The sequence below is a fragment of the Vombatus ursinus genome, unplaced genomic scaffold (assembly GCF_900497805.2).
Source record: "Vombatus ursinus unplaced genomic scaffold, bare-nosed wombat genome assembly UNPS02005659.1, whole genome shotgun sequence".
Taxonomy (NCBI): Eukaryota; Metazoa; Chordata; class Mammalia; order Diprotodontia; family Vombatidae; genus Vombatus; species Vombatus ursinus.
This window is the reverse complement of record NW_020945437.1, coordinates 21,818,771-21,837,875: the sequence shown is the minus strand read 5'-3', so window position 1 is coordinate 21,837,875 and position 19,105 is coordinate 21,818,771. Positions and strand designations below refer to the sequence as shown.

At 41.9% G+C, this 19,105-nt stretch overlaps 1 protein-coding gene across 1 annotated transcript in view; it reads left to right on the top strand.

Moving 5' to 3' along the window:
* Window positions 1-18,548, top strand: part of DGAT2 (diacylglycerol O-acyltransferase 2) — a 51,791-nt gene extending 33,243 nt beyond the window's left edge. The window contains exons 3-8 of the mRNA XM_027848332.1: window positions 4,037-4,144; window positions 4,729-4,799; window positions 8,448-8,652; window positions 13,677-13,851; window positions 14,343-14,545; window positions 16,632-18,548. Coding sequence (XP_027704133.1) covers window positions 4,037-4,144; window positions 4,729-4,799; window positions 8,448-8,652; window positions 13,677-13,851; window positions 14,343-14,545; window positions 16,632-16,786 — 917 coding nt within the window. The 3' untranslated portion in view covers window positions 16,787-18,548. The remainder of the gene's footprint in view (window positions 1-4,036; window positions 4,145-4,728; window positions 4,800-8,447; window positions 8,653-13,676; window positions 13,852-14,342; window positions 14,546-16,631) is intronic.
* Window positions 18,549-19,105: the final 557 nt, after the last annotated feature.

Below are 19,105 nucleotides of genomic sequence, written 5' to 3'. Positions count from 1 at the left end.
TTTTTTTATCTGTAAAATAGGGTTAACAGTACCTCCCTCATAGGACAGTTATGAGAAAATGTGTACAAAGTGTTTTACAGACTATAAAACCCCATCTTCATGTCAGGTGTTTTGGTTTTTTTTGTTGTTGTTGTTTTTTTGTTTTGGTTTTTTTTTTGGTGAGGCAGTTGGGGTTAAGTGACTTGCCCAGGGTCATACAGCTAGTGTCAAGTGTCCGAGGCCAGATTTGAACTCAAGTCATTCAGAGCTGGTACTCTCTCCACTGTACCACCAAGCTGCCCCTATCAGTTGTTTTTAATGTACACTTCTGACCTTGCCATTTCTCTGATGTGGAACCTCCAAAAGCTTTCTGTCTCTTCCAGGATGAAATATAAAGTGTTTGGCCAATACTCACTAACCACCTCTTAGAGCTATTCTGAGATCAAATGAGTATGTATGTCATATGTATGGAGATGTACAGAGAGTGCTTTGCCATTTTCAAAAGCTATGTAAATGGCAACTGGTAGTCCTATTATCTGTCCCTAATAGTCACATTTCTGTAAGACAGGTCTGTAAAAATGCTGTGAAGTACATGGTGCCAAGTATGACAGTCGTGTTGTACATGGGAGGCTGTGGCTACAGAGCTAGTAATTGTCCTAGCTGAGAGTCCAACACAGGCCTCCCCCGTCTCCACACCCAGTCTTTTTCCCATTACTCTGTGGTCTTCTTTCTGAGGTAGTTTTTGCTAGCATTCACCTCTGTACAATTTGTATTTCGTAGTCCTGGTCTGTAGGCTCTATGAAGACAAGGACTTTGTCTTATCTAAATGTTACATCTCTCCCACTGCCTACCCATTCTGTGCATTTAATAAATGCTTAATAATGTTTGTTAAATCCATGTTCTAGTTGTATGTTTAGTCCACCAAGTTACAGTGATTCCTGTGAGGTCAGATTTACCACCTTGTCTGACGACCTCTTATGGCCTATTACCAGTTTCCACTTGTCCTCTTTTATCCCTGTGCATTTGCACGGGTCATCTCCCACACCTAGAATGTATTCTCACCGTATCTCCAGTTGTCTGTTTAAATCTCTCTTCAAGGACAGACTCACAGAATGATAGCTTTTTTTTTTTTTAAGGCAATTGGGGTTAAGTAACTTGCCCAGAGTCACACAGCTAGTAAGTGTTATGTGTCTGAGGCTGGATTTGAACTCAGGTTCTCCTGACTTCAGGGCCAGTGCTCTATCCACTGTGCCACCTAGCTGCCCCATAATCATAGCCTTTTGAAGTTGGTCATCATTGCCCAACCCCAAGGAATCCTTATGACAGCATACCTGATGGGTATCCATCTTCTTGTGAGGCAGTACCTCCTAAGACAGCCCATTGTCAATAATGATTTATAGCATTTTTTTCACAAGATTATGTATAGTTTTGATTTCTTTATTGAAAAACTGTTCATATCCCTTGACCATTTATCAGTTGAGAAATGACCCCTATTCTGTACTTGTGAAGTTGATTTTTCTGAACCCAAGTGTAAGATGTTACACTTGTCCTTATTGAATTTCATCTTACTAAATTCAGCCTAGTGCTCTAGCCTGGCAGGAGATATGCATGTATGTATATATATATATATGCTGTGTGTCACTGATAAAAAGTTTTTAACAGCATGGGGCCAAGCACAAATCCCAAGGGGTTTCCCCTGGAGACCTCCTTAAAAGCTGACATTGAATCATTAATGAATATTCTTTCAATTCAATTATTTAACTGTTCTAAAACTCACTAATTTTGTATTACCTCCTAATCTGTATTCTGTCATGTTTTTCATAAGAATAGCATGTGATGCTTTATATCAGATGCTTTGCTAAAATGTAGTTAAACTATATTTGCAATATTCCTTTGCTCTACCAGTTTAGTCCCTCTAATCTCCAATTAAACCATATTGGGTATAAGTGATTATTGCTTCCTTTACTAGATGATCATTACCTATCTCTTTAATGATCCATTGATCTAATTTTTCCAAGAATCAAAGTCAAGTTCACTAGTCTATAGTTATGGACTTTTTCCCCCTCTCTTTTAAAAGTGGGATATTTGTCTTTCTTCAGTTATGAAGTAACTCTCAATGGTCTTTTACATATTACTTCCAGTAGCTTAGGCAAGGCAACCGATATTTATTAAGATAAGTGCTTACTATGTGCCAAGCACTTTGCTAAATACTGAGGTTACATACATACATATGTATGTCTATACATACATATGTATGTAAAGATTTTATACACACATAAGCAAAAAGAAATATAGTGTTTGTCCTCAATGAAATTATAAGGAAGACAACACTTAAAAAACCTGACAATTGACAAAAGATTAGGAGAAGGTACCCTCAAGGAAGCATAGTGTTAAAGTCTGGAAAGTCAGAAGCCCAATGGGACCCAGCCTAGGCCCCTCCCAGAAACTTACCAATGGGAGGAAGCTAGCATGGCAGTTAGATGTTCTAAGGTGAGGAGGCCTTAAGTATTGAGGGAGGTTGAGAGTAGCTAAGGATGAGACTGTAGCTAAGACTTGATGAAATATACAAATATATAGAATATAGAAATATATAAAATATAGAATATATAGAAAATACAGAAATATATAGAAATATAGAAAATATAGAAATATAGAAAATCACATCTGCTGGTTCTGTCTTACCAGAGGATGTAATTCATCTTGGCCAGATGACTTGAATTCACAAGGGTAATTAGATATTATGACTCTCCTTCCTTACCTTGAGAGTATTAAGTCCTTGTTAGCTATTTTTCTACCATTTCTAGTGCCAAGGTCACTGTTGGTAGAGAACAGAGAGAAAAAATAGATAATAGCTCTGCCTTCTGTCATTTACTGGTTATCTCCCTGTCTACCTCAAGTAGTTGTCTCATCCTTTTTGTGATCCTCTACTTTCCTCCTAATATTTAAAATTTATTTTTAAAAATCTTTTTTTACCTTCATTTTCCTCACTAGCCTCAGCTTACTCTAAACTTTAGCGCTGCTGATGCTAGATTATCATGCTTTTTTGTATTCACTCTGATTAACCTGCTCTAGCTTCTATCCTCTGTACATGGCTTTTAAACATCTCAATTGGTGAGTTCTGTATCAGTCTCTGAAGACAACTCCCCATTTTCCTCTTCATTCGCACTTCCTTTGGGTTTTCAGTTACATTGTTGAGAGTCTCATCCTCACTGTCTCTCCCTATAGAACTTTAGTCCATTAGATCCTACCTCTTTTTCCCCTAAACTCAAATGCGCCTTCCCCAAATCTAGGGTGCATGTCTGTCTAACTATATCCAGCTTCTTCTCCTTTTCTCATATTTACCTTTAGGAGGAAATGATCACTTTCCCTGAAAAGTGTCCATCATTTGTACCCCAGCAACTATTTCTTCCCTGTTGGTGAAATCAGATCCTGAATATAATTTCCTCTTGTTAGTTCCTCCATCCTTTTGCAACATTGAATTATCACTAAGACAAATCAAGAAGTTATATAAGCTGCTCTGCTTTTGGCAGAGAGAGAGAGAGAGAGAGAGAGAGAGAGAGCACTCCAGCAGATGTCTGTGTGTGGCCTTGGCTATGAGACATGAAACACAGCAGTCTTTGGAGAATTGAAAATGGATATCCCACACATGGCAATGGATAGGCACAAGGTGCACGTGAGCAGGCTGCAACATAGAGCCAATGAAGAACTTTGTAAAGTTACAGCAATAAAAGGTGGCATCAGCACATTATACAAGATGGTCTGGCCATGTGGCAGGAGATGACAGATAGCCTGGATGCTCCCACTGGTGTACTCACAGCATCAGGAGAAATTAAGAAGGGCTTCTAATATGTTGAATAAGATCCATTGTAGAAAACTCATGGGAGAACATGGACAAGAGATGCACAGGATGGGCAGGACTGGGTGGGTTTTGCTATCTCTGTGAAATTGGTCTGTCTTTTCCCTTCTCTGGGTCTTGATTTCCTTTTGTAAATGAGGGGGTTGGATTTTTGCAGTGTTTAAGGTCACACTGATTCTTTGTTCTTTCTCCTCCCCATAGGAATTACATGCAGTCTCATCTTCATGTATTTATTCTGCACAGACTGTTGGCTGATTTCAGTACTGTATTTCACATGGCTGGTCTTTGACTGGAACACCCCACAGAAAGGTACTTAATCCCCAGTCTTGCTGTTTGCTTGAGGATCTGGCTTTCCCCACTGAACCTCACATTCAGAGAAAATCATTTCCCATAGAATCACAGTTGGAATAGATTTTAGAAAATGTCTGGTCCAACCTGTACCTGAGCAAGAGTTCCCTCAAAAGATCCCTGACTAGTGTCTGAACACTTCTAGTGATGGGTGGCTCACTACTTCTTAAGACACCCCATTTCACTTTTGGACAGTTTAAATTGTTAGGAAATCTTTTTCCTTATTTTAAACTGAAACCTTTCTACAACTTTCCGTATTTCCAGTTGTGCTTCAAATCATCTATCATTCCAACTGTCCCCAAGTCTTCTCTTCTTTAAAAGGCTAAACACCTCCAGTTGTTCAGCCAGTCCTCTTACTGCCCAGACTCTAGTCTTCTCACCCTGCTGTTTGTTGTTATCCTTCCTGAGATGTGGTGCCCAGGTCAGAACCTAAAACTACTAGGTGAAGTATCTCCAGGGCCTTTTCTGCCTCTCCTGTGTCCCATAATCTGTCCTTTGTGCCTCCACTCAACTTCATAACGTGGGTTATCCTCTTCTTCCTAAAGGTGGCAGGAGATCAAAATGGGTGAGAAATTGGGCTGTGTGGCAGTATTTCCGAGATTATTTTCCCATCCGGGTAAGTGCCTTTAAATCCAGTAAACATTGACTTTTTCTATCCTGGTATCCCTGAGCAATAGGGACTGCACTAATGGAGGACTCTTTGGGGCCTTAGTGTTCACTGAGGTCTCTTATCTACAAAGCACTGGGGAGAGACGATCCCTTTTCTCGTGGAGTTCACAGTCTGGTAGGGGCTACTTCTAGTAGCAAGATATATACCAAGGGCCTAGGAGGCTCTGAGATGTCCACTGGGGAGGGGGGCAGGATCACACCTGAATACAGGGGATTAAAGGCAGCTTACTAAGAAATGTGCAGGGTGAGTTTGGCTTTAAAGAGTGGGAGAGAATTCAGATGGAATTAGTGAGGGAGGTCATCCCAGGCATGACAGGAAGCTGGTAAGGGAAGGCCTACTACCCTGGTAAGGATAGTACAGTTCAGACATTGTGTGGAATGGAAGGAACATTGAATTTGGAGTTCGAAGACCTCAGTTTGAATCCAAACTCCAAAAGTTGCTATGTGTGACTTTGCATAATGCACTTCCCCTCCCTTGGCCTCAGTTTTCCCTTTTTCTCCCCTACACAATGAAGAGATTGAGTTAGACAATATTTAAGGTCCCTTAACTAAGCCCAAACTAAGGATAGAGAATAAATAGCCCAGTCTGTCCCTGAATACCCAGCAAAGAAATTCAGTTAAGTGTCAGAAATGAAGTTGTGGGGAGTAGCAAATGAACTTCCTGACTCTGAGATTCCCAAATGCAGTTCTCTAAGACAATAAGTTACAGAACAGGTGCTAACTTGCCTTTGGTACAGAGTGTGACTCAAGGGAGAGTTCGTTATACCAGTGAAATCACAGATCCAGTTTGAAAAAAAAAACAAACCATGTTAACCATGAGAGGCCATGAAGTATACTGGATAGAGAACTGAAGTGGGGCAGTTGAAGAATTGGTTTCAGATTCAAGAAGACCTGGGTTTAGGTCCTGCCTCATGACTGTGTGACCTTGGACAAGTCACTTACCTGCAGTGCCATGAATACCTCTAGGAATAGAAGAGGACTAGTGGATTGGGGGATGGACCTAGAATTAGGAAGATCTGGGTTCAAATCCCACATCAGACACTTGGAGAAATAGGGCACTTAGCTTAGTGTTAGGAATACAAATGTGACAAGCAGAATGGTCCCTCCCTCAGGAGTACTCTAGTGGGGAAGACAAAGGGCATCTTCAGGGGGAGTGGAGATAGACAGACAGGGAATGATGTGGAGTCCTAGTTCAAGGAAGGACAAGAGGAAAGCTCCGTTCTCAGAGGCCGGTATCATAAGCACAGAGACTGTCGCTGCCTTTCTATTGGGGAAGGCCAAGAGTCCTTGGAATGCAGAACACCAGTTCCCTGAGTGGGACATAAAATTGGTGCCCCTTCTTCCTTCTTCCATAGTGTTCCTCCTTGGGGTTCACATCACTATGGGTGAGGCATTTTTGCAGGCAGTATTGAGCACCTTGTCTTTGAAGGCACAGATCCCATGACTTTCAGCCTTCCCCTGGTGATGCCAGCTGAGATTTCCTTCCCTCCGGGCTGGAGCAAGAAGTAGTGGTTATCAGGAAGGAGCACAAAGGTCCCCTTAGGTAGAATATAGTTTTCTGCTGGTCTCCTGTAGAGACTCGGAGCTGCTTTTCCTTAATGTGCCTGGTTTGTCCCCTGTTTCCAATGTAAATGATCCGATATTCTGGGGACAGTACTGGGACATTCATAGGAAATCCAGTGTTTCCAGCCTTTTGAAGTTCAGAAGGTTCATCCTCTGATCAGAAGGGTTGGGGCAGGGAGGAGACAGAAGTTCTCTCCTTCACTCCAAGCAATTTCCTTCCAGGTTTGGGGGGCTTGGCTGAAGTTGCTCTCTCCTCTAGGCTCCCCTGCTACAATACTGATTCTGAACTAGGGTGTTATTGTTCATACACTCCCCACAGGATAATTTTTCCACTAACCTCATGGACTTCCTATCAATAGTAATGTCTTTTTACCCACCATGCTAAAATGTTTTGTTCCTTCCAAATGGATAGAGTACTTTTCACACCCAATTTAATGCCTTTTTTTAATTCAGAAGAGGTATTTTTGTCTGATGAAAGTGTCAAGGTATAGTACTTGTTGCTGTAAGTGCTAGATACAGTATGTGGCACATCTTGAGAGTTCAGTCATTTCAGAAGGGAATAGAACCTAAGTTCCTACCTTCACCCCTGAGCTCAGGGAAAACTTTTTTTGTTGTTGTTTTCAACTCATCCCAAACAGCAGAAGGTCCTTGCCTTGGATACATCAAGCCAAGATCCAGGAAATCCCAGGCTCTGGGCCTTGTTTTTGCCCAGTACCAATTTAAAAATAAACATCACTTCTCCCTCCCCTTACCCTTGTACTCAGGCAAGTGACCGGACTTTGGGATTCTAAGGGGCAGGGGCTGACAGTTGTCATTGTCCACTTTTGGGACTTTCTGTCCCTTCCCCTTCATGTGATTAAAAAATAAAACACTGCCCTGGCCTTTGTCCCTGGCAAGGGCCAGGTAGGTCTGTGGGAATGGATACTTTGGGGGATGGGTCCTGGAAGGGGCACATGAAGTATACAGAGCAGCCAGTGCTATGAGACTTTCCCCAAAGTATCTATCTCATCCTGGGGGTGGAGGAATGGGGAATGACAGAATGACCAATGATGGTGTCTCCCTTCAGAGCATTCTCAGACATAGCCTGGTCAGCCTTGTTTATAGTCCTGAACAGTAGAGGGATGGGAGGTCAGCTGGAGTGCTCTAGGTCCTGCTGTGTTTTGTTTTCTCTAGTCTGGGCTGGCACAAGAAGCTGGGCTTGGTTTCTCCCCCCGCTAGAGGCTTATTGTGGTCTCTAGTAATATTATCACTTATCTAGTACTTTGAGATTTAGAAAGTACTTTTCATATATTATCTCATTCAAAAGTCCACAAAATAGAAAGGATGTTAAAGTAGATGGTCTCTAAGGCCCTTTCCAGCTCAAAATCAAAATGATCCTGTGACTTGGAGTCAGAATACCAGGAAGTTTGGATTCTAACCTCCACACTTACTAGTTACATGACCATGAACAAATCACTTAATCACTCTGATTTTATTTCATCTGTAAAATAGGGAACCTATTTATCAGCTACCTATCTTAGAAGGTTATTGTAAAGAAAGCTCTTTATATAAACTTTTGTTGGGTAAGGGAGGAGGAGAAGGGGTAGAAATGAAGTACAAGTGTTATCCAATTATTAAAATATTAATTTTATAATTATTAGTTTCATAATATTTATTATTGGTGTTGATATATTCAAAGACTCAGCCTGCGACTGGGAAAGAGAACAAAGGTAAATAAAACCCACATAAAGATAAGTGGTTGTTCTGTGTGGTCCCTGTGGGCAAAATCAGAATAAATGGGTTAAAATTATTAGGAGCCAGAACTTTCTAGCATCCAGAAGAGCTGTCCAAATAGCATAACAGGTTCCCTAGAAACATAGTGATGCTTAATATCACTGGAGATCTTCAAGCATGGATCCCAACTGTGTGTCATACTATTAAGGAGATTCCTGTACTGTGTGAGAGATTGAACTAAATGCTTTCCAGATGTCCTTTCCAGCTCTGAGATTCTATTATATCTTTCTCTCCTTTTCTTCCCAATTCTTTATCCCAGCTGGTGAAGACCCACAACTTGCTGACAACCCGGAATTACATCTTTGGGTATCACCCTCATGGTATCATGAGCCTGGGGGCCTTCTGCAACTTCAGCACTGAGGCCACAGAGGTTGGAAAGAAATTTCCTGGGATCCGGCCTTATCTGGCAACTTTAGCTGGGAACTTCAGGGTCCCTGTGTTAAGAGAATATTTAATGTCTGGAGGTAAGAAAATGAAAGGGTAATGCATTCTTCCTACATCCTTGCAAGAGAATCCCAAATAGTTTCATCCTTTGCTTTTACTCTACACAGACCTAGCAAGTCCTGTTGTGGTTTGTCCTTCATTTTTGAAGAGGACCATGACCTGAGGGAGTTGATGACATGACTTGCAATTGACTTTTATTTGAGTGAGGGAGGCCTGTGCAAAGTCACCAGCCTCACTTTCTCCTCCAGAGCCATCTGGGTCCAGTGGCCAGATATTGATCAGGAGATGGGAGATGGCTCAGGATGCAGTGAGAGACCTTGGCCCTTTTAAGCTAACATCTTTTCAGGTTCTCACTTTGAGTGAGGCAACTCCCATTCAGTAAATAATAGGTCTCTTTAAGAAGTAAGTCAAGGGATATCCCCTTTAATAAAGAAAAAAATCAAACTGAGAAGGGAAGACCCTCAGGGTTGCTGGCCAAAAGAGAAACAGCTGCTATTTACATTCACTGTGAGCCAAGAGGACCCAAAAAATAACCATTAACTGGTGCTTGGGCAGGAACCCACCAAGTTCTGTTTAGGAACAGGGTACTCTTAGTGTGTTCCTTGATTCCATCTTCACAGGTCAAGGATAAGCCTTAAGCTGCCCAAATTCCTTTACTTTCCCTATCTATAAAATTAGATAATTGGACTAGAGGATTTCTGAAGTCCTTTCATCTCTTGAAAATTCTATTTAAGGATTCATTTTCTAGGATTCTTCCATGTCCCAAGCTATTCTTATCATGGGCCTGGGTCCTAAGAACAGTATTATACAATGAAAAGGGGATGGGATTTGGAGTCAAGGGACCAAGGTCCAAATCCCCAGCTCTTCCACTTACTAATTTGTGTCTTTAAACAAGTCAGGTCTCCTCTTTAGGTCTCAGTGTCTTTTTTTGTAAAATTAAAGTTTTGAACTCATTGACCTCTAAGGTCCATTCTAGATTATAGATGATCCTCCTCATCTGTGCCTACTGGTTTCCCTGACTTCCTTCAAGTCCCAACTAAAATCTTATCCTTTTATAGGAAGTCTTTCCTGAGTCCCCCTTCATTCTAGTGCCTTCTCTGTTACTTTTTTAAAGAATGTTTTTATTTTTTTCACAATTTAGAAACTATTTTTAACATTCATTTTTTATAATTTTTGAGTTCCAAATTCTTTCCCTTCCCTCCCCATTCCTTGAGAAGAAGGCAAGTACTTTGATATAGATTATACATGTGCCGTCATGCAAAACATGATTCCGTATTAGCCTTGTTGCAAACGAGAACACAAATCAACAAAAATCCTTCTCTGTTAATTATTTCCAATTTATCCCATATGTAACTTGTTTGTACGTAGTTGTTTGCATGTTATCTTCCTCCTTAAGCTGGAAGTTTCTTAAGAGCCAGGACTGTCTTTTACCTTTCTTTTCATCATCAAGGCTTAGCATTATGCCTGGCACATAGTAGGCAATTAGTAAAAATTTACTAAGTTGGCATTTAGTAAATATTGACTTAACTTCCCATTGTAAGAACAATAATGACTCACATTAAGTAGTGTATTAAGCTTTATGAAGTACTTAACTGACAACAATTCTGTGAGGGAAGTAGCATTTTCTCTAGAGGTGGTAGTAAGGTAATAATAGTAATAAGTGTTTCCATTTTACAGATAAGGAAACTGAAGCTGAAAAGTCAGGTAACTTGTCCAGTGTTTCAAGATAGGATATGTTAGAGCTGGAACTTATCCTCAGGTCTCCTAACTCCAAAACTTAGTGGTATAGCTGCTTCTCAAAGGACTGGTTTGTCTGTGTTTTGCCTTTGGGGCCTCTCATCTTGGTTTCCAGGGCCTTCCTTCTTGTTTCTTATGTTTGGGGAAAGCATCCAGGATATCTCTTTCCATCCCATTCTCTAGTTGAGAGATTCAGTCCTGTGCTTTCTTAGTTTCTGGCTATCTCGACCAAAAGGGCCATCATGAAGTGTGCTGGAAATCAATACACAGATGTTTATTAAGTGCTCGTTGTGCTAGGAATCCAGTGCCGCACCCTTGGGGAGAGAGGTACCCTGGATTTAGATAAGATATAGTCCTTGCCCTCATGGAACTTGGTCTTTCAAGGAAGACACAAACACAGGTAGTAATAATACCACACTATTACATAATTACAGTGTTCCAGAAAGAGGCAAACCAATTGTTATATGAGGTCCTTAGAGTTGATTAAAGGGGCATTACTAGAATTTATAGGGCAAAAATGGTTAAAAAAAAAAAAAAAAGACCAAAGAATTGTCAATGTGCAAAGTCCAAGAATCTTCCCAGCGAACCATAATGTGGCCTTAGAGGCTAGTACAATTTCTGGGTTAAACAGCCTCAGTTGCCACATAGTCCTGGTTGCCACATAGCCCCTCCGTTTTGCCTTGGAAGAGCCTGGCACATCCTTTCCCTAGATTTTCCCTAGCATTTGACGAACTAATTTGGCCATTGAACACTTTGGGTAATAGAATATATTATTGGAACCTATAGGTAGTTCTAATTTAGGGTGAAGGAAGGATTTTGAGGGTTTGAAATTACTCCCAAGATAAAAAGGAACTAGGGACCTTTCAGACTAAAACAGTGGAGATTTGGCCTTTGTTTTCACTGATGCACTCCTCTGTTGTCTCATTTTAGTGTGAAGGTGACCCTGGGCTCTCAAAGGTTGTATCAGCCAAGCACAAGCTATGGTGGATAATGCCAGTCTTTAAAAAGGCCTCACTCCACTTCGGTCCTGGTGGCAGACTCTGTCTTTCATTCCGGGCCTAGCTTAGCAGCTAAGTTTAGAAAGACTAATAACCAGTCTGGCTACAGGGTGTTAAAATTTTCAGCTATAGCAGCTCAAGGAAACCATATACTAATTGTAGTGTCATTGCCATCTGTGCCAGTGGAGAGAGGACCTGTGCCAGGGAAAGCACAGAGTTTTGAAATCTTAAGGTGTCATAGTAAACAATGTTATCACATATTTTGGAATGTATATAATTTCATATTCCAGATGGGAAAAATAGCACTATTATTAAAGAATTTTTCACATCATTTGGAACACCATGGAACCCTGGCCAACACAGCCTTATAAGGTCCCATCTTTCTGTGATACTGTGTTCTACAAGTGAAATTTGACTGATCCACTGTAACACTGAAGAATTCATTCAGCCTCTCTGGGCATCAGTTTCTCTTTTCTAAAATGGGGATACCAATATCTGCCCTGCCTGCACCATAAGTGGTTGTAACATTCAGATGAGATCATGGACATTGAAAGTGCTTTGAAAAGATTAGCGTCATAGGATAATAAATTTAGAACTGAATTGAAGCAAAGAAGTAAGTGAATTCAGTCAGTAAACCAAGCATTTATTAAACACCTACTGAGTATCAGGCACTGAGATTACAAAGACAAAAATGATACCACTCTTGCCCTCAAGTAGTTTATATTCTCTCTCTCTCTCTCAGTGGAGAGAATAAACATGTGTACATACATGTAAAACATTTTCAAAATAAATACAATGTAGTTCTTTACTAAGATCATACAGCCAATAAGTGACAAAGCTGGGATACGAGTCCCAATTCCTCTAACGTCAAGACCCATCTGGAGGTACCAGAGACTGGAGAGTGAAGCCTCGATGACCAGGTTGGGGATGTAGTAGAAGGAGCTTCTGTTTAGCCTCTGAGGTTCCTCTGAATTCTTAGAAAGAGAATGAAAGGAGCACTGGATTTGGAGTAAAGGGAGCTGGACTTGAATTCTGACTCTGATGATTATTTCTGACATGACTTGGACAAGCCTCATTTTTCATGTCTAGATTTAAGGAAGTTGGGTTTGCTGGAGAAATGGAAGGCCCTTTTCAGATCCCTAAATTCCAGAGGAGTGTCCGTGGTCTGTGATTCTTGTTCTGATGCTGCCCCCTAATGGACTTTTGAAAGCCATACCCACAGTTGGCACCTAGCCACTAACCTTTTCTCCTTATCCAAAACTGTAGTCAGCCCTGTTAACAAGATCCAGGGAGTGGATCAAGCCATGGCTCATCTACCATCTTTCACCCCAGCAAAATTCACTAAAGCCCACAAGTTTACCGTGTACTCATATAATTCTATATAGTCATTCCCACTTACTAGGCTACTCATTTATTGATGATGCAGATGCATCTGTAAAATGATAAAATTTATAATTATATCTGTATAAATAATATGTAATTACAAAGTTATATATATATGAAATATATATGTATATGTCTCTCTGTGTGTATACACAGACTATATATGTGTATATATATATATATAAACTGCCTCCTGGTTATAGTGAAGAAAGCACTTTCTAAACTCTAAGCTGCTTGAAAAATCAATTTTTGTCATCATCATTATTATGTGATGAAATACAGTGACAGAGAAGTTAGAATCAGAAAGACCTGGGTTCAAGTCCTGCCTTTAGCACATAGTATCTATGTGACCCACTATGGATGAATCATTTATTCCCTCAGTATCCTGAAGGGCTCTCTAAAACTTAAGTTCCAGATGAGTTAAAGATCTGCACCCGTGGGAGGGCATTTCCACATGAAGGGTTCATCACCCTGATGGAATCACAGGTCCAGATCAAAAAGGTTTATTATACTGACACCCTTTTAGTGACACTGACCACTGGCGCACTGCTCCCCCTTTGACTCTGCTTCTCTGTAAAAGCGTGAGAATAATATTGTACCACTTACCTCACAGAACTTCAGTGAAAAAGGAGGGTTTTTTTTGGTTTGTTTTGTTTTTAAGGCATTTGGGCTTAAGTGACTTGCCCAGGGTCACACAGCTAGTAAGTGTCAAGTGTTTGGTCTGAGGCCAGATTTGAACTCAGGTCCTCCTGACTTCAGGGCTGGTGCTCTATCCACTGTGCCACCTAGCTGCCCCAGGAAAGGAGTTTAAAAATAGAATAGGTAGGTCTCCCAGGCCTGGGCCTATCTTGCCCTCCCACCCTGCCGGGGCCACCAGAACATAAGACACTGCTGACTTCCTCATAGAAGATTCTATTCTGCCACAGGTATCTGCCCTGTCAGCCGTGACACCATTGACTATCTGCTTTCCAAGAATGGGAGTGGCAATGCTATCATCATTGTGGTAGGGGGTGCTGCTGAGTCCCTGAATTCCACACCAGGAAAGAATGCTGTGACTCTGAAGAACCGGAAGGGCTTTGTGAAGCTAGCCCTGAGACATGGGTGAGCAGACTGGGAAAAGGAGGGCAGCCGCCAGGTTCTGCACCCATTTGTAGAGTATTAAAAATAACTCTAGCCAGGAAGTTAGGTGGTCTTCTTAGCTCTGGGGCCTTATTCAAATCATTTCCCATCTTGTAGCCTCATTTTTTCCCTATATAAAATTATGAGCTTGGACTGGACTGCCCAAGGCCCTGCTGTAGTTCTGATGTTCTGTAATTCCTTTGGTCCCTGCAACCACCTTGTGTTGAGTAGAGATGAGATTATCTCAATATTACAAATGTGGAAACTATGGAACATAGAGTGTCAGCGCTAGAAGAGACCAAAGAGATCATCTAATTCACCTGTCTTTTATAGATGAAAAAAATGGGGCCTAAAGAGGGGGACGGGGTGACGTGTGGCAAAGTCACACATTGTTATTTTTAGTCTTATTATGAAATGAATTTTGAAGGTGTGACAAAGACTTGAAAGTTTCCTCGGTGTTTCTTCCCCTCTAGGGCTGACTTGGTTCCCATCTATTCCTTTGGGGAGAATGAGGTTTACAAGCAAATAATCTTTGAAGAAGGTTCATGGGGCCGATGGGTCCAGAAGAAGTTCCAGAAATACATTGGCTTTGCTCCCTGCCTTTTCCACGGTCGGGGCTTCTTCTCATCCAACACTTGGGGTCTAGTGCCGTACTCTAAACCTATCACCACAGTTGGTAAGTGGGGTTGAGGACAGGGCGGGGATGGGGATGGAGGATATCCACTCAAGTAGATCCAGCAAAATAAATCATTTCACAACCCCCTTTGTCAGGGGTGGGGGAAGGTTGGGCTCAAAGCTGGCTTCCCTAGGAGTTAGTCTCAAAGCAGGAGGGGTACAGTGTACTCTCAGAGAGCCCTGAATTTGTAGCCAGAAGTCCTGGGCTGAAATCCTACCCCTGCTACTTAGTAGCTGGGTGGCCTAGAGTAAGTCGTTTTAATCTCTCTGGGCCTCCATTCCTCATCTATAAAATGGAGATAGTCACCTCATGATACATGAGGAAGACACTGACTGGAGCTGAGGACCTGGGTTCAAACCCCACCTCTGATACTGCCTGTGTGACTTTGGGCAAGTCATTTAGACCTTTCTGTGTCTGTTTCCTCATCTGCATATGTTGTTGAGGAAATTCTTTGTAGACCACGATAGTAATATGAAGGAAAAAAATCAGACTGAAATAGAGAGCTGGGGTTAAGCTCAAGCAGTGACTCTCAGCCCAGCTTCTTGAAAACAAAGGAGCAGAGTGGGGCCTGAAGCTGAATGTGGATCAGTAAACAAACTTTTATCAAGCATTTACCTGGTGTCAGGCCTTGTGCTAAGCCCTGGGAAGACGAAAGCCCTCCAAGAGACTGTGGGAAGATCTGGTAGAGCATTTCTGGTACCACGCAGGAGAAAGCCAGGAGGAAAAGTTAAGGGGACAGAAGAAGACGGTTAAACCTGGGGCCTCCTGAAGATCCATTGCTGCACAGATTGTCCAAATTGGAAGGGACCTTCTCTTGACCTCATTTTACAGTCTCTTTTAAACGGCTGCAAGCTCCTTTAATAGGCCATCCACAATCTAGTTTCAACTCACCTTTATTTAACCCTACTTTGTACACTCTGCATTCCAGCCAGACTAGACCATTAGCTCTTCTACAAACCTTCCCCAAAACTGCGCCTCTGGCCATCCATGACGGCCATCCTCCATGCCTGGAATTTACTGACTCCTCTTTTCTGCCTATTGAAATTCTTTTCTTTCAAAGATTGGTGATAAAGTTGAAAGGATACTCTCCTAGAAAGTCTGGAGTCCTGGTGTCTACTCCCACTTTTCATGATGGTATCCTGCTGTGTCACAAGGCCCTTTCTGTTTTCTTACCTGTAAAATGAGTAGCTTGCACATAACAGCTATGTGAAAACCAGGAGTATAAGTGTTATCCTTGTTTTATGTAGTTGGGGAGGGCACTTAATCTCAAAGAAAGAGGGGATGTGACTTGCTCATGGTCACATAGCCAATATGTGTATGACACGCCATGCCTCTTTTTTGTGCCTTAGTGTCTCCATCAAAAAATGGTGAGCCAAGACTCAGCTTCATGTTTTCTAACTCCAAGACTAGTGTCCTTTTCATTAGACTACAAAACCTTTCCAGTTCTGACATTGTATAATGAAAAGAGCATTGGACAAGAGTTAGGATACCTGGGTTTGAGTGTTATCTCCCACTTTTTTAGCTGTGTAGGCCTCATTTTTGTCATTTGTATGACAACTAATATTTGTACTACCTACCTTAATGGGCCTATTATGTGGAAAGTGCTGTAGGAAGCATCGTAAAAGTAATAGCTCACATACCTTTGGTGCCTTGAGATATACAAAAGATTTTCCTCCCAATAGCCACAAGAGCTTATCCCTTTTTCACAATGCAGAAACCAAGGCTGAGAGGTGAAGACTCCTCTGGGGCACCATGGCTACAAGCATTAGGGACAGGATTTGAACCTGGATTATAAAAGTGTAACACGAGAAAGGATCTTACAGGTAATCAGGTCTAATCCTTCATTTGACAGTTGAGGAAACATGTGACTTGACTTTGTCCAAGGTTACACAGGTGGTAAATAACTGGATTGGAAACTTAAGCTCGGGTCCACTGATGGTAAAACCGAAGCTTTTTCCTCTTTCTGCCCTCTCTCGTCTGCTGGTGTTTTAAAAGAGATGATTTTGGGAGTGCAGGAGCTGTAGGCCACTGAGGTGGCCTGGCAAAGCTTCCAACAGGAGAACTGATAACATTTTTCTCTTGACAGTGGGTGAGCCCATCACCATCCCCAAACTTGAGTACCCAAGCCAGAAGGACATCGACCTATACCATGGCATGTACATGGAGTCCCTGGTGAAACTCTTTGACAAGCACAAAACTAAGTTTGGTCTTCCTGAGACAGAAGTTCTGGAAGTGAACTGAGTGGACTGGGCTGTTGGCAGGCAGCCAGCAGCCTCCCCTTTGGGAGAAGAGTCAGCCTCAAATCATTTTTCTACCAAGTTCTCAAGTGCTTTTTGTTCTGTAAATTTGGAAGCCTCATGGGTGTCTGTGGGTTATTTAAAAAAATTATAATAACAAAATAATAATTTTGTTAAAAGATTACTATGTTAGGTCTTTTTTAAGGGAAAAAAAGTGAATGTATCTAAACTCTCTTGCTTCTAGTCCATCCTACTCTGAAGAGCTGATTTTTTCCTGGCTTCTCCCCATGTTCCTCAACCTGATCCATCTATCCTTCCATCATCAAAAACCCAAAAAAGCTACCTTTCTATTTAATTATGAGGAGGAGACCAGGACTATATTTGAAAGCATCCTGCATATGAAGTTAGAGGAAGCTGAATTCAAATCCAAACTCTGCAATATACTTCCTGTCTGATCTTGGGCAAGTCCCAAGTTGCCTGAAGTCAGCTTCCTGTTAAATTAAGGGGTTAGACCAGAGAAGATCTAGCATTCTTCCTAGCCTGAGGATCTTATAATCCTATAAAGCTTCACCTGAGACCCTAGAGAAACAATTTTTCAATCCCACCACTTTCTTTTTGCCCTGTCCCTAGCCCTAGAGGATTCCATTAATGTGGACTTGTCCCCAGACATGACAGTCCCTACTACAAAGTGATGACCCTCTAATGCAATTCAGCTGCCACTGACCCTGACCTATATTGAACACGTGGGGTGGACCTTCGTGTGAGTTCATTAGACAGAGAATTACCTTCCCAAGCTAGATATGGTAACATGTAGACGAGGAAGGTATTGATGTTTTATCTCCCCTTGTCGGTTTGGAGGAGTGGGACTGGAAGGGGCCTGAAAACTACCATCTACTTTTTGAGATTTTTTTACACAGTTCCCACCTTTCCCTCCATCCCCAACTCTCACACATAGACTGATGGAACATATCCCATTGATGCTTTCCCAACCCATATTACCCTTTGTTAAATATTTCTCTTACAACTCTGAACGTCACAGGAAACCGGGCCTGGCATGAATTGTTCCTAACTTACTGCCTGGGTGACCCTGGCTTTGTCATTCCACAGATTTAGGCCTCAGTTTCCACTTAATTAAGCAGAGAATAGGGACAAATAGAGTTTCGGGGCTTGTGAGCTCCAGCTTGGCTAGGCAAATGCAGGTCAGCTCCTGTGTTAGGAGAATAACCTGTGTGGCCTGAGTGAAAAGGTCTTGAAAGGAAGTTGAAGATGTGGATCAGGCTCCATGTAGAACCAACCCCTGGGCCCAAACCATGCCTTAGTTTACACAGGGTTAGTCCCCTCTCCCATTTCTGTGTCTGAAGGAAGAATTGACCTCAGAGTGTTCCTCTATTCAGGGACTAACAGGTGGTGCCATTTACCTGAAGGCCAAGTGCCAGGGGTGACCCTCAACCTCACATCTGTGTCATTAGCCATATGTGTGATCTAGAGCAAGTCACCTCCCTTCCTTGCACCTCATTTTTCTGCTATATCATGAGGACTATGGATTATTTAACCTCTGAGTTCTCTTCCAGCATCAATCCCTATGATCCTCTGATCTACGTGCCTTTGCAGAGCAGGGGGACCAGAGATGCCTTCTCATATCCCAGCACCTTATGGCAAAATGAGCTTGTATGTATATGTTCTCTCTTCGTATTTCTCAAATCATTGTGCCATACCAAAACTTTTGTACAAATTTATAGAAATAAACTTTGGTTGGGACTAGTGCCTTTCCTATGGTGTTTAGTCTTTCTCTCAGTGGATAAGAAGGGGAGGTATTGTGGCCTAGTGGGAGTGGAAGAACCTAGAAAATGAGGCCTTTGGCTGGTAAGGCTGGACCCTGGGTTGGAGTATAGATAAAAGCACATTTATGCAAGGTTTTAAGGTTTATGAAATGCTTTTCTCACCAATCCTGCAGGGGGAGTGGTGCAAATGTACTCAGTTTTACAAATGAGGAAACTGAGGCTCAGTGAGGTAAAGTTACTTGCTTAGGATGACCTAGCTTGGAGGTAAGCTTAGGACCCAGCCTCTTTTGACTTCAAACCCAGCCCTTTTTATCTACCAATAGATTCTTCAGGAGCCCAAGCTCCCAATTTTCCATTACCAGAAAGAGTGTTGCTTGGATAATTGGTGAATTAATTAAGACTTAAAGTACATCTCCTGCATGTATGCTCTACCCTTGGTGCTATGGGTCAAACAAGAGGAGAGACTGTGATCCCTACCCCTTAAAAGGATTTTCTCGTCCTAGGGAGAAGAGATTTTGCATACATGAAGCAACTGAGAAAAC